Source organism: Pagrus pagrus (assembly GCF_965226575.1).
Source record: "Pagrus pagrus genome assembly, chromosome: 6".
NCBI lineage: Eukaryota > Metazoa > Chordata > Actinopteri > Spariformes > Sparidae > Pagrus > Pagrus pagrus.
The window spans coordinates 18,704,480-18,716,753 of record NC_140190.1 but is presented as its reverse complement, the minus strand read 5'-3'; the positions used below and the strand labels follow the sequence as shown (position 1 = coordinate 18,716,753).

Sequence of the window (12,274 nt, the reverse complement as noted above, 5' to 3'; positions counted from 1 at the left end):
TGGAATAGGCTGGAGAAGCTCTTTAAATCACTCAGGGAAAGCTTTTATAAAGTTCTGTAAAAAATGTTGTTTATCGCCCAGCTTTGGGTTAAACTCTAGCTCTGTGATGATGAGATAACAGAGAACAAAATTAGTTTATGAGCCAGAAAAGGTGAAGAATAGCTGATAAATCCTCGATTGGTGACCCTCAACACTGACCTTTTTAGCTGTGTACCCTCCTCCTACTGCCGAACCCAGCAGAATGTAGCGGAGCTTTAGCAGCCGAGCAGCGAGGCGAGCCACCCAGAAGCCGCGCTGCTGCTGATAGTTACGCCCCCCTGACCCTGGGGGAGGCTTTGGAGGCCGCATGGGCAACCGTGACATGGAGGTGAAATATCGGGCTGCCGTGCGATGAGGGGCTCGCTGAGGGTTGGAGTTGCCCGAGTAGCGATGATGGATGGCACGGGACAGAGGGTGTAGCTTCTGCAGCGGTACCCGAAATCTCACCCCCATGTTGGTGGAGACCAGGTTCCTGCAGGCCATGCTGGGATGACAAGGAAATTAGATAATAAACAACAGAAGCTCATCTCCCTCATGTGCTTATAGACACTATATCCACTAAATATATAATCACTGTGGAAGCTTAGTCATCCCCTTATTGTATCCCTGATGATGCAGATACTGGCCAAAGAGGAACATTAAATCAAATTTTAATCTCAGGAGAATCACTCTACAGACAAAAATGTGACATTTTGAAACAGGGAAACCTAAAGCTTGTTAGTAGTATTAGTGGTCGTTGTTGTTACAATAGTAACAGCAGCGGTAAGTTTGGGAAATGATGAAGGAGGTGAATTAAAGGTCCAGTGCGTAGGTGAGAGACTGCAATCAACAAAATACCCTTCATCTCCCTCTTCGCTATGGCCACTAAAAGTGTGAACATAAAAGTCCCTTTTTATAGTCAGCGTTTAGTTTGTCCATTCAGGGCTACTGTAGAAACATGGCAGAAGATACAAAAGGCTCCTTCTAAGGTAACGAAAACACATCGCTACTTAGGTTCAGGTGATACACAAATGAAAACACAATGATAAATATTCTGTTCCATTCCTGCCAATCAATCTCGTCAATCCCCCTAAATCTCACACACCAGACCTTTAAACCAGCCTGCACATACAGAGAGCATCAACTAATAAGTGTGATGGAGTTCATAGCTAAGTAACTGTGAAAGTGAGTCATATTATGACAACTTAACAATTTTGTTATGTGGTCCATTCAGTAAAAAGCAGAACCACAAATACCTGCGGCATAAAGCCATAGAGAAGATACGGTAAAGATAACGTTACATTTTACATTTAGGCAACGTTATCGTTAACTTACATCACTCAAATATAGTCACAATGCAGTGAGTTACAACATGTAAATAAATCCTTTCTTTATTCATTCAATTTTCAGTCGTTTATCATATATTTATCTGAGAGAATACAAAGCACAATGTGAGTCAACCTGACGATTGTGTCCATACTGGAGGATAAACTGTCCCCCGGGTTAACGTTAGCTAGCTAACTCGGCTGGCTAAAGAAACGACAAAATCCAAAACAGCAGCACAATTTGTCAGTGTCAACGTGAGGAGACAGTTTTTGCAGCTACTCAGCTAGCCAAATTATATAGATATGTGTTTTAAATATTAGTCTTCTTAATTGGACAACATATATTTACATGAAGGAGGAAGCTAGCTTCGCTGTCCTCAGCTGTCAAATGACCAGCGATCTGTGCTTTCCTTTACCACAGCTAACACAACTAGCTAGCTTCTGTTACCGCTACCTTTATCAAACGGGAACTTACCAGGCAGCTTTACTCCCGACACGCAACATGGCGCTGTTAGAAACAGCAGGTAAACTCAAATCTCTCTTAAATTCACTCTTCAGGCACGGTTCAATTCATCTTTCCAGATAGTACACATTTGCTTGCATGTTATGGCAGCTAGTTAACTAGCTCGTTAGCTTACAAGGACACAGCCAGAATGACAGTCCACTTCCGGTAAAAGGTGCTACCGACAAATGTGCACTGACAGAAAACGCACCAGGGAAATGACTTCCTATGCGTCTAAAAACAGGGTGCACCGCTGTGATGTGACTGAGCAGGTCACAGCTTCTTACTCTACCATGTTTGTGTACACATGTTAAATCTTTGGGATATTTAAATCATGTACAAATGGTTATGGGACTTTGTTAAATGACTTACCTGGGCCAGAGGAATATTTTTTGCAATGCCATCAGATGATAATAAAATAATCATGGTGATGCCTTTGTCGGACCAGTGATGTGGTGCAACTAAGTACATTTAGTCAAGTATTGAGCCAAAGTACAATTTTAAGGCACCTATACTTTGCTTGAGTATTTTCATTTTCTACTACTTTAACTTTGTACCTTTAACACATAAGTACATTTAATATCAGATACTTCAAGACATTGATCACTTTTGATATTTAAGTGCATTTAATGTCAGACTAAAGTAGTATTGATATAGGTGAGTTTCAGTTTTACCAAAGTAATATTTTTAGTATTTTTACTCAAGTATGTCTTTGGGGTACGTTAAAAGGCACTGTTTAGGACAGTGCTTGCTATTGTGTACATGTAAAATGAATTTCTCTGCCATTCATGCGTTTGTTTCCATCATAAGAATGCTATGAAATGTGAGTAATTCCCTCATGCAAAGTCTGCAGCATCACAGACTTATGGGAAATGCAAATATCAGGGTCAAAAGTAGACGTTTAAATGGGCAACACTGATAACATGATAACTTGATAAAGAGTCATTTGAATAGACAGGTGTAGCTCGGACAGTGCAGTAGATTTTAAATTGATGACTTACAGACATCTGCTCAGTCCTATGATGAAAATAAATTTAGAAATGTCAACAGTTGTGTGATCTTAGGCATAGGCTGTTGCATAATTAGTAGCATAAGCAAAATTTTGCATGACACACTGGAGAATCCAGTCAAATGGTTTAAAGATTTGTGGGTGTTAAACTTTCTCTCTTAGGTCTCATTTTCAAAAGAATTACAAGTGATCAATTGTTTTAACTGTTCATACACCTCCTGATATGCATAGCGCTTCAACACTTGTGTACCTTAGGTTGAGAGGAGGAACTTCTCAAGACTGAAGCTGTGATGTAAGTATCCAAATCAGAGGCTAGAGCCTCCAGTGTCTGATGAGGCCTCAGCATGTACGCTGATTATTCCTGTGTGACTTCATTTAGGTGATCAATGTCAACTTTACTGTAAACAATTTATCCAATATACTGGCTCTACATATAACTGCATACTTTCCTGAAGCTTATGCAGCATTATGGTGTCCCAGTTCATACCAAATGGAAACAAATTACATTCAGCAGACTGTTTTCAGAACATTTATTGAAAAGAAAGAAATCAAGATAAATCTGAAATACAATCCTCAGGGAAAAAGAAGTGAAAATAAATAAAAAATAAATTATAAAGTACAAAAATTTTCCCAAAAAAAAAAAAAAGTACATCTCTGCCAATAAAAACAACACGTATCCCCCAGACGAGCCTCTTGCTGAGGTGTGGGCGCTGCAAACATAAAGCACACCCGACAGAGCCGACATACAGATGGACTATAATAAAAACGTTTTACCAACAGTATATTTTCATTCAGTTTGGGTAGCAACTTTTATTATTTTCTCTATTCATTACAAATAGAAACATTTCCCTGAGGAAACAACATCCACGTGAGGTTTCATACACTCAGTGGCTGATTCAATCTAAATGCCATTCGATGGTTTGTTTAAAATACATGACATGAATTAGAGGCCAATGCTAACGGTCAGCGGTCGGTATATGTTGTACCTGTATAAGAGCATAGAGCATTTCAGCATAAAATCCATTGCTTTGACATAGCTGTCAGAATAAAAGGCAAAACTGTAGCGTAGACAAAGATCAACTGCAGTATTTACACTTTGCGTCATTAAATTGATGAATTTTCTGTGTCAGGTTACGACACAGCTGAGACTGAATCATTTCACCCCTAGCAGCAATAAAATCATGTCTACAGCAGACCGCTGATACCGAGCAACTATGCACTTTTTTGCCAATTAACCTTTTAGTTTTACATGGATGCAAAATGTGTTAATTTAATGATCGGACAGAAAAGTAACAAGATTGTCAGATGTTCCTCGAATTCTGAATTCGCTAAGAGGAGGTGCCAAATATCATCAGTTGAATTCCCTTCTTGTGTCAGATCCTTGGTTTTACACAAAGCAAAGCAAAAGAAAAGCTGAAAACCTGCAGAGACAAATCTTTCCACTCTACAGTAGACATGTGCTGCATTAAATTTACCCAAGACAGAACAAATATTGATCCAAGTGCCCTGATCATACGTGACAATAACTGATTCATATTGTGAAATAAATGCCCACAATTTATGCCCTAATACGGAAGATCCAAGCTAATGCAAGTCCATAACAAAACTGAAAGTACAAATAAATCCAACAGACAGTACAAATCAAAAGTAGACAGACAACTGATTGTTACACAGTACCAAAATAGTAGAAAAAGACACACCAGCCCTTTGATAATCCAAAAATCAAACATTTTTATAACTATAATCTTATGACTTTTATGCGCACACTAGAAATGTACATCTCATATATACAGATAGAATCCAACGTCTAATATTATCATCCACTTCTGCTCAGTCAAATCATTTATGACAGAACTGAACACAGTTTAAAATATATTTTTTTCTTTTTTTCCCCACTCTTTTTCTCTCCATTTTTCAAATAATCAATACAGATGTGATGAAAAGTCTTTGGAAATAGAATCAATAACCATAGTATTGCATTGCATTAAATTTTGTCCTTTAAACAACATTCAATTTTAGCCTCAGTAGGTTTCCAGAGAAAGAAATTAAAGCCTGAAAAGGAAATTTAAAAAAATAAAATAAAATTCCACTGAAAATTCATGTGAACTCATGAAAAGTCATGTGGCCCATGTTTGGGCACACGAGGAACATTGTTGAAATCCAACAGATATAAGTCATTGACAGTTTTTGCTTTGACAACATATCGGATGCTTTCTCAAAATTGGCAGCAGTGTCACACATTTCTCTCCAGTTTCGTCTGCTATATATCCTTCTTCTCACAATGACAGTTTACCCACAAAATACTATAACAAAACACTATAACTATCCTCATCAAATAAACAATGTACCCATTAAAACTAAGGTCACATACCACATTTCAGCTCGTCATAAAAACTGTATGGATCCAAAGTTCTGTGTGCCTTTGTTATAATATTACAAGTATCCCAATAGACGATGGCTTTTATAGGAACTGAGCAACTCCAGACTCTTGTTAATGTGGATATTAAACAAATCTGCTGTGATTTTGTTTCTACATGAATAAAATAATTAATGGACAAGCTAAATGTGATGTTAAGTATCGGTTAATACAGCGCCGTTGTTTGAGATATCATTCGCTTCATTTTGTCAGGGAATAAGAGTAACATTACACTTAGTTTGACATTCTTTTGACATGGCGTCTTACACAGTTACCACTGATTAGCACTCTGAAAACACTATTTGAAATCATTAATATTAAAACATACAAGTCATGAAAGGCAGGCTGCTATGTAGAGTATAGTTATACTGACATTGTGTGTTGGTGACACTCCAACCTAAACCGGTCTTCTGAATATCAAACACTGTGGCTGCTTTAAAGGTGGCTGTAAAACAAATGTCGTTTTTCCCTTACGAAGGCTTGGGTGAGCCTAATTTCAGTCATAATGATTTCAAATGGTACCAGTTTTCATGGTAGCTTACACATAATGAATTTCAGTCAGTCATGTTCTCATTAAGAAAGAAGCTACACAGTTTTACAGCCGCCGTCAAAGTTTACATGGAGTGAGTGTTTGACACCTAAAGAACAGATACATGTCAAAGAAAGAGCAGTGAACATAAATATAGCCCTTAACTCTCTATGCAGGTAGCCTATGTGTAATACATGAGTGTATATGGTCACCAGCATCCATCATACAGTATGCAGAGTGTGTTGTTGCATGAACGTTTTGAACGTGCCAAGAACTGTGAGCTGATGAGATTCACAATGCTTTGCCTTGATTACACTTTAAATCAGTCTTCCATAGGAAGAATTTTATTCAACAAAAAACGAAAAACATAAGTAGTACTACTGGCTAACTACTGGAGCCAATCTGACATGAGTTCCTAAATGTAAGATGCTTGGATTCATACAGTATGATCTCATGCATGTGACTAACTGTCCATGATAACCAGCCAGATTCATGCTACTGTATGCGTTTATTGTGCAGATTTCTTTTCAAAATACAGAAATGTTAATGTAAATGTTTCTAAATTCTACAGTAATGCTGTAATTGTAGTAATATTTCTAGTATTGCAGCCATCACGTCTTCAGAACATGATGATAGGGAGCTGGCTTCATGCAAGTCTTGGTTTGCTTTCAGTCTCCTGTCTGATATCATTAGGGGCTGACAGGACATGGCTCATAGATGCACAAAACATAAGATTAAAGGTGTTAAGCCACAGTAATGGCCCTTGATGGTGTACACACTAGCAATCAACATCTTTTGATGGATGAAAAGTTCGCTATTATTTCATCTATTCCACTAGGGGGGCGAAAGGGTTTGGCCTGACGGGAGCACCAGAGGAAGGCCATGTTGTTCCCTGTCAGACTTGTTGGCATTGAATGTTAACAATTACCATGTGAGTGTTGGATACTAATATTTTGTATGTTAGCATTAATATTAAAGTACAACTGAGGTTGATGAGTGTAAATGAAGAGTTGTTTCAGACCATGAATGTTCTCAAATAATATTTAGGTTATTTCAGTCTAAAAACAAAAGACTATCGGATCCACTGGTATGGCTAAAAAGTTGGGATGAAATTTGTCTTTTTGTTTTTGTGAGTTTTTTAAATTTAAATTTCTAACCCAACAATATATTTGCTAAAAACCTTAAAGTTAAATTCAAACAAAACAGAGATCCTGCCTGTGGTTGGAAATCTGTATCCACTGTTCTTTGTAGGTACTGTACTTTTTACAAGCCCTAATGTTTTTGAACATTTTGGGCAAATGATGAGGAAAATGCAACCACAGATTAGTTTTGTGGTTTCAATCATCGATCTGTGATCTATAATGTACTTTGATTTCTGCCTGGTGTCTGCAATTAAACAAGTTGACTGCAACTGTTCCAAATTCCTAATCTTCTACATCTCAGTGTGCTTGAAAGACAACTTGAATACTGGTCTTAAATGAGTAATTTCATTCATCCCTGGAGCTCCATGGTAAGCTTTACAGCTTTTCTTTTTGGTTATGATTCTACGTCCTCTAGTGAGCGCTTGCCAGGTGGTAATGCAAGCTCATTAAAATTACTCTATATCTATACAGTATGTGCGTTAGATTAAAAAAGACCACTACATGGTAGCAATCAGAGCCTCCACTGCCCATAGCAGCTTGTTGAACAAGTAACTCGCTGTGTGAACATCCTTAAAGTGAGGTGGTGGCTGCTCAGAAGTACGAACATAGAGAAAAATTGCTGCTGATTTAAAAAAGACTATATGATCAGATCACACAGAGTTGGTCAGTAAAGCCACCTATCACTATCCATCTGTTACTCCATGTACCCTACAGAATGTCTCAATTTTTAAGTGAAAACTCATTCTTCCGCAATCTCACTTCCAGACTCTTTCTTTATCGAGCAACTCTCTCACTTGCCATTTCAGTCAGAGACACAAAGGTCAGAGTGAAACGCCTCTTTTGGGCCAACATCTGCTTCATCCTATAGTGTACATTTCCAGTGATCATCCTGAAAGGCTCAGATATATCATTTTATACTTCAGCTAAAACTTACTTTGAGTACAGTGGTTCCAAATTTTGGAACATTTTAAGATCCTGTTATTTTAACAATGGTACAAAAGCAATCATTTTCAAGCCTTCAACACCTTCTATGACAATCATGTATGAAGTGAGGCGATATTAAACCGACAATCTGAAGAGGTCAGCCTGTAAATTCAACCTGACTTATTAATTCCCACCAAGCCTCGGGTGAATGCTGCTCAGCTTCGGTGAACAGACATTGCAATAAGGAACGGAATTACATTTAATGTTACTGATGTTAAAATGGCATTTAGAGACAAGCAAGAGACCTGAGAGCGCGCAAGTGGGCGAGCCAGAGAGAACTAAAATTTTATTTGGTTCCTATGTGTGGTTGTTTTGCACTAATGCCTCTGAAACTACATTATTAGACCAAAGTCTCTTAACAGTGATGGCAAGCAATTTTCCTGCAACAGCTCTGTTTGAATAGGTTCACTGAACACGTGTCATATACGCGTCTCCTGTATGAAAGGGCTAGATTAGATTCTGGGGCCGGGGGGGTGCTAGGAGTTGATCATGAATTGATAGGTGGAGCCGTTTTCTGGGCGGGGTTTGGCTTCAGTGGTGGTGGTCGGTTTTGGAGGCCAGTCGGGGTCCACACTGAGCTCCTGGGCCAGATGCATGTAGCGAGCCTTCGGTGCCAACTTGCTTGGGCAGCACAGCCGTGTCAGACACTTGAAGGCCCCCAGGTCAATGGCCCCCTGAAAATACCACAGCAACCCCAAAAATAAACAAAATAAAATTAAATAAAAATAAACAGAGAAAAGGAGGAAAGAAAGGGATGAATGGTTCCATGAACTTCTGTCATATTTTGTTGAGATTTACTGACAAATGGAAATCGGCACGGTGCATGCTGATATAACTTTTGCATGCAACATATAAAATTTGAGGAGGACACTGCTAAATTGCAACATGTGCATGCATGCAAGTCATTCAAAACAAAATTCAGCATGATAATAGTTTGAAAGAGTTGGCAGTACATATCTTAAAGAGTAAGCCCACTCCTTAAAAACAAGCTCATGGAGTCAAAGATCGTACAAACAAAAGGATTCCACAGCAAAAATAACAAAAATGTCCTTAACCTCATATTAGAAAATACATGTAAGGCTAGCTTGCTTATATTTGAGATACTGTACTTAATAGGAACCACTGACAGTGTTGACTGACAGTCATCGAACACATAACAGTTAAACTAAGATTAGTGCAGCACGTAGAGCTTAGTAAAGCGCGTAGGCTGGAACTGGAGATGCAGCAGACGGAGGGAAAGGAGGAGGCAATCATCACTTCTACAAAAGCAATTGGGAAACTGTCATGCTGATGATAATAATGGCACATTCGTATATTAATATTTGGATACAAATAATTGTATTCCACAATAAATTGTCTGGCACATATCACTCTTTTAAAGATATTTTTCTACTATAAAAATACAATACAATGGGGATCTACAGGTCATGGTACAAACTACATAATCATATGACACTGTAATATATATTGCCACCTTAAGGGTGAAGTTGGGTTAAATGCTATCAAACCTGACAAATTCAACAGCTGAATATTGTTACATGGTGGTTTCTAAAGGAGGTGAGAGCATTACTCATTCACTTGACCATCAAACTTAAAAAGAAACCAATTACTTCCCAGTCATAAACCCACTTATCTCAATGTTAATGTGTTTAACAGTGACCAACAGTACCTCTGAATTAGTAAATAGCTTTCAGGTGTAGTGTTAAGTGGGAAGTGTTACTAAAAAAATAATAAAATGCCCTTGAAACCAGTTCTGAATCTTATGTCAAAACGGAGCCAGTGAACAGAATGATTTGGAGATAAAAACTACATATGTTAAAAAATAAAGCCCTGAACAAAAGGCCAGTCAGGGGAACACGAGAAGGAGAGGAAAGATCAGAATGAGACTGACGTCTCGCACATGCACGTCTATGTTAAAGGTTAGAATAGAAAGGTGCGGTCTGTAGCATTAGAGGAAAAGGTGGGGACAGAGAGAGGGAACACCACATAGGAGGAAAATGAAAGGGCTTAAGAAGAAGGTTTCAGATATTCCCAACCTGTGGTGTCGGGGCGGCAGGAGTGATGCCAAAGCTGCCCTGTTTGTCTCGGCTGAACACAAGCTTCCATAAGATGATGTCAAGGATGAAGGTCTATGGAATAGCGCAGTGGGCAGGGGAAAGAATTACAGAGAGTCTAATTTGATTTTACATAGCGACTGCTGCTGATTTTGCACACAATTGAAGACCCCTTCAATTGTTTTTGCAGAGCCACAATGTAGCATTCTTAGAGTTTTCTCCCATTAAGTTGTGTGTTAATACAAGTGAGGTTAAAATTACAATAAACAAATTAGTAAGAAGAGTGCATGGATACTATTGTCTCAAAACACTGGAAACTCAGCAGGAAATTTTGCTCATGTACAAAATTATTTTGGTTTGTTTTGTTTTTTTATTCACTGAAAAAGGGGAAGGGGATTTGGACCGGTAGTTTAAGAAATAGCATCAACCAGGGTAGGGCTGCACGATATACCATTTCAGCATCGACATTGCGATGTGCGTATGCGCAACAGTGGCATTACAAGACATGCGATGTCAGCAAACTATCTCAAACTGTTACAGATGTTTTGCTGCTTCATACAAGGAGGAATAATATGTCGGATGTGCAGTGCTTGAAGTGGGTAAACATAAGTGCTGCTACTCCCCTGCTGGCTTGTGCGGCCCAAAGAGCCGCCAGTTGGGACTGTTGGACAGGCCATGTCTGATAGCCAGTTGGACCATGTCGTTGTGCGTGTGTGTCCTTGGACACTGTCTGTACTTTCAGTGTGTCACTGCAACAAAGCAACAGACACACAGGCCGACTGACAGAGAGAGAAGAGCAGGCAGTCGAGAACAGAAAGCTAATCATCATGCAATGTTGGAGATGTAGAGTGTATTAGGCCATTGTTAATCTCCGAATATGTGTGTGTGCCGAATATGGGGAGGGCAGAAAAGAGCCGCAGCTTGTGAAAAGTGACGGTGCACCAAGAATAAAATGTTAAATTCTCAGAACTTGAAAGCACTGAGCGTGAGTTTTTCCCAGTCTGATTTTACTGAAGAGTAAACGGAGCAATTTTTGAGGGCCATGGGTAAAACAAAAAGGACTCTTCACCAGATGGTTTGAACTCCTGGTCTTTCACAAGCACACACTCACATGCGTATTTAATTGAGTTGTGGTCTATTTGTTGTTGCAGTGCCGGTTGTCTTATTAGTAGCACACTCTATTATTTGATTATTCCTGTATTTTTTTCATATCGCAATATTTAGCGCGGAAAAGAAGAACTTTTTTTTCAAATATCGTGCAGCCTTAATCCAGGGTGTCTGCCAAGCATTGCATGTCTGGAAGAGCAGCTATCTAAAAGGAAGGCAAAGGCATAGAGACACTGCTCCACTGAGTGTGGCAGACCAGCGCAAACTATCCATTGTCATATTTCATTGAAGATCTGTCAATCGAAAAAAATATTACACAAGACAAACATTTGCTGCTAAAGACTTTCAACATATTTTCACTGTACAACATTATTTCTTCTCATAACACAAGACTGATCCTGCTGTCCAGCTGAATGAGACAAAGATGAGCACACTGCATGAAAAAACAAAAACTGGACATGAGAAAAACATCTACTGTTACCCTGTGTTCAAGTGTGTTTCTTACCTCCACCACAACAGACACAGCAGCATTGATTAAGATGATGATGAAGAGTTTTATCCTCCACTCATACGGGACACAAACAATCTGTACAGAGAGATCAACGGTGATTATCAGCAAAACAGCCTCGTCTTAAGGCTTTACTTTATGTTTCTGCAACACTTCAATTACGCACATCCTCATCTCCATGAAATTGGGCCTTTATAGCACATAAAAACATCAAAAGAGTATGGAGATCAGCAAACCACAGTCTTCAGAGCTGAGTAAAAGTGTATGTTTCTAGTGTTTGATGTCTTCTTACCTCTAGAAACTCGTCAATGTCTTCGACGGGGTGGAACATGATGAACAGCAGGAAAAAATATAAAATCAAGGCAGACACCACAAAAGGCCCTGAGAAGATGACACGCAAGCAAAAACACACACAACTTTATATCATATAAAAGTAAAATATGACTATTTAAGGACATTTTATTAGTGTTTCTTAAATTTTCTTACAATTCTTGTAGCTAGGCTGCCTGAAAGGTTTTCCCTTTGAGAAAACAATGGCAACAATGAGATACTGGAAGCAGGAGACATAGAAGAGGCTGGTGTTCTCAAAGTTTTGGATGTTGTGGTCGTCAATCTCGGTGTCGTTGAGGTCCGACATGTTGATGTGCGATGACCGGTTGCAGACACTGGATGAGAAGAGA

General features: G+C 38.9%; 2 protein-coding genes across 6 annotated transcripts in view; both read right to left on the bottom strand.

The window, feature by feature from the left end:
- Positions 1-2,025, bottom strand: part of opa1 (OPA1 mitochondrial dynamin like GTPase) — a 42,148-nt gene extending 40,123 nt beyond the window's left edge. For all 4 annotated transcript variants that reach the window (XM_084353994.1, XM_084353996.1, XM_084353995.1 and 1 more), the window contains exons 1-2: positions 1,819-2,025; positions 199-523 (exon numbers count right to left, since the gene is read on the bottom strand). In XM_084353994.1, the coding sequence (XP_084210120.1) occupies positions 199-523; positions 1,819-1,847 (354 nt within the window). In that variant the 5' untranslated portion in view covers positions 1,848-2,025. The remainder of the gene's footprint in view (positions 1-198; positions 524-1,818) is intronic.
- Positions 2,026-3,369: 1,344 nt separating this feature from the next.
- Positions 3,370-12,274, bottom strand: part of atp13a3 (ATPase 13A3) — a 36,876-nt gene continuing 27,971 nt past the window's right edge. For both annotated transcript variants that reach the window (XM_084355364.1, XM_084355365.1), the window contains 5 exons: positions 12,081-12,259; positions 11,887-11,975; positions 11,592-11,672; positions 9,962-10,054; positions 3,370-8,599 (listed from right to left, as the gene is read on the bottom strand). In XM_084355364.1, the coding sequence (XP_084211490.1) occupies positions 8,402-8,599; positions 9,962-10,054; positions 11,592-11,672; positions 11,887-11,975; positions 12,081-12,259 (640 nt within the window). In that variant the 3' untranslated portion in view covers positions 3,370-8,401. The remainder of the gene's footprint in view (positions 8,600-9,961; positions 10,055-11,591; positions 11,673-11,886; positions 11,976-12,080; positions 12,260-12,274) is intronic.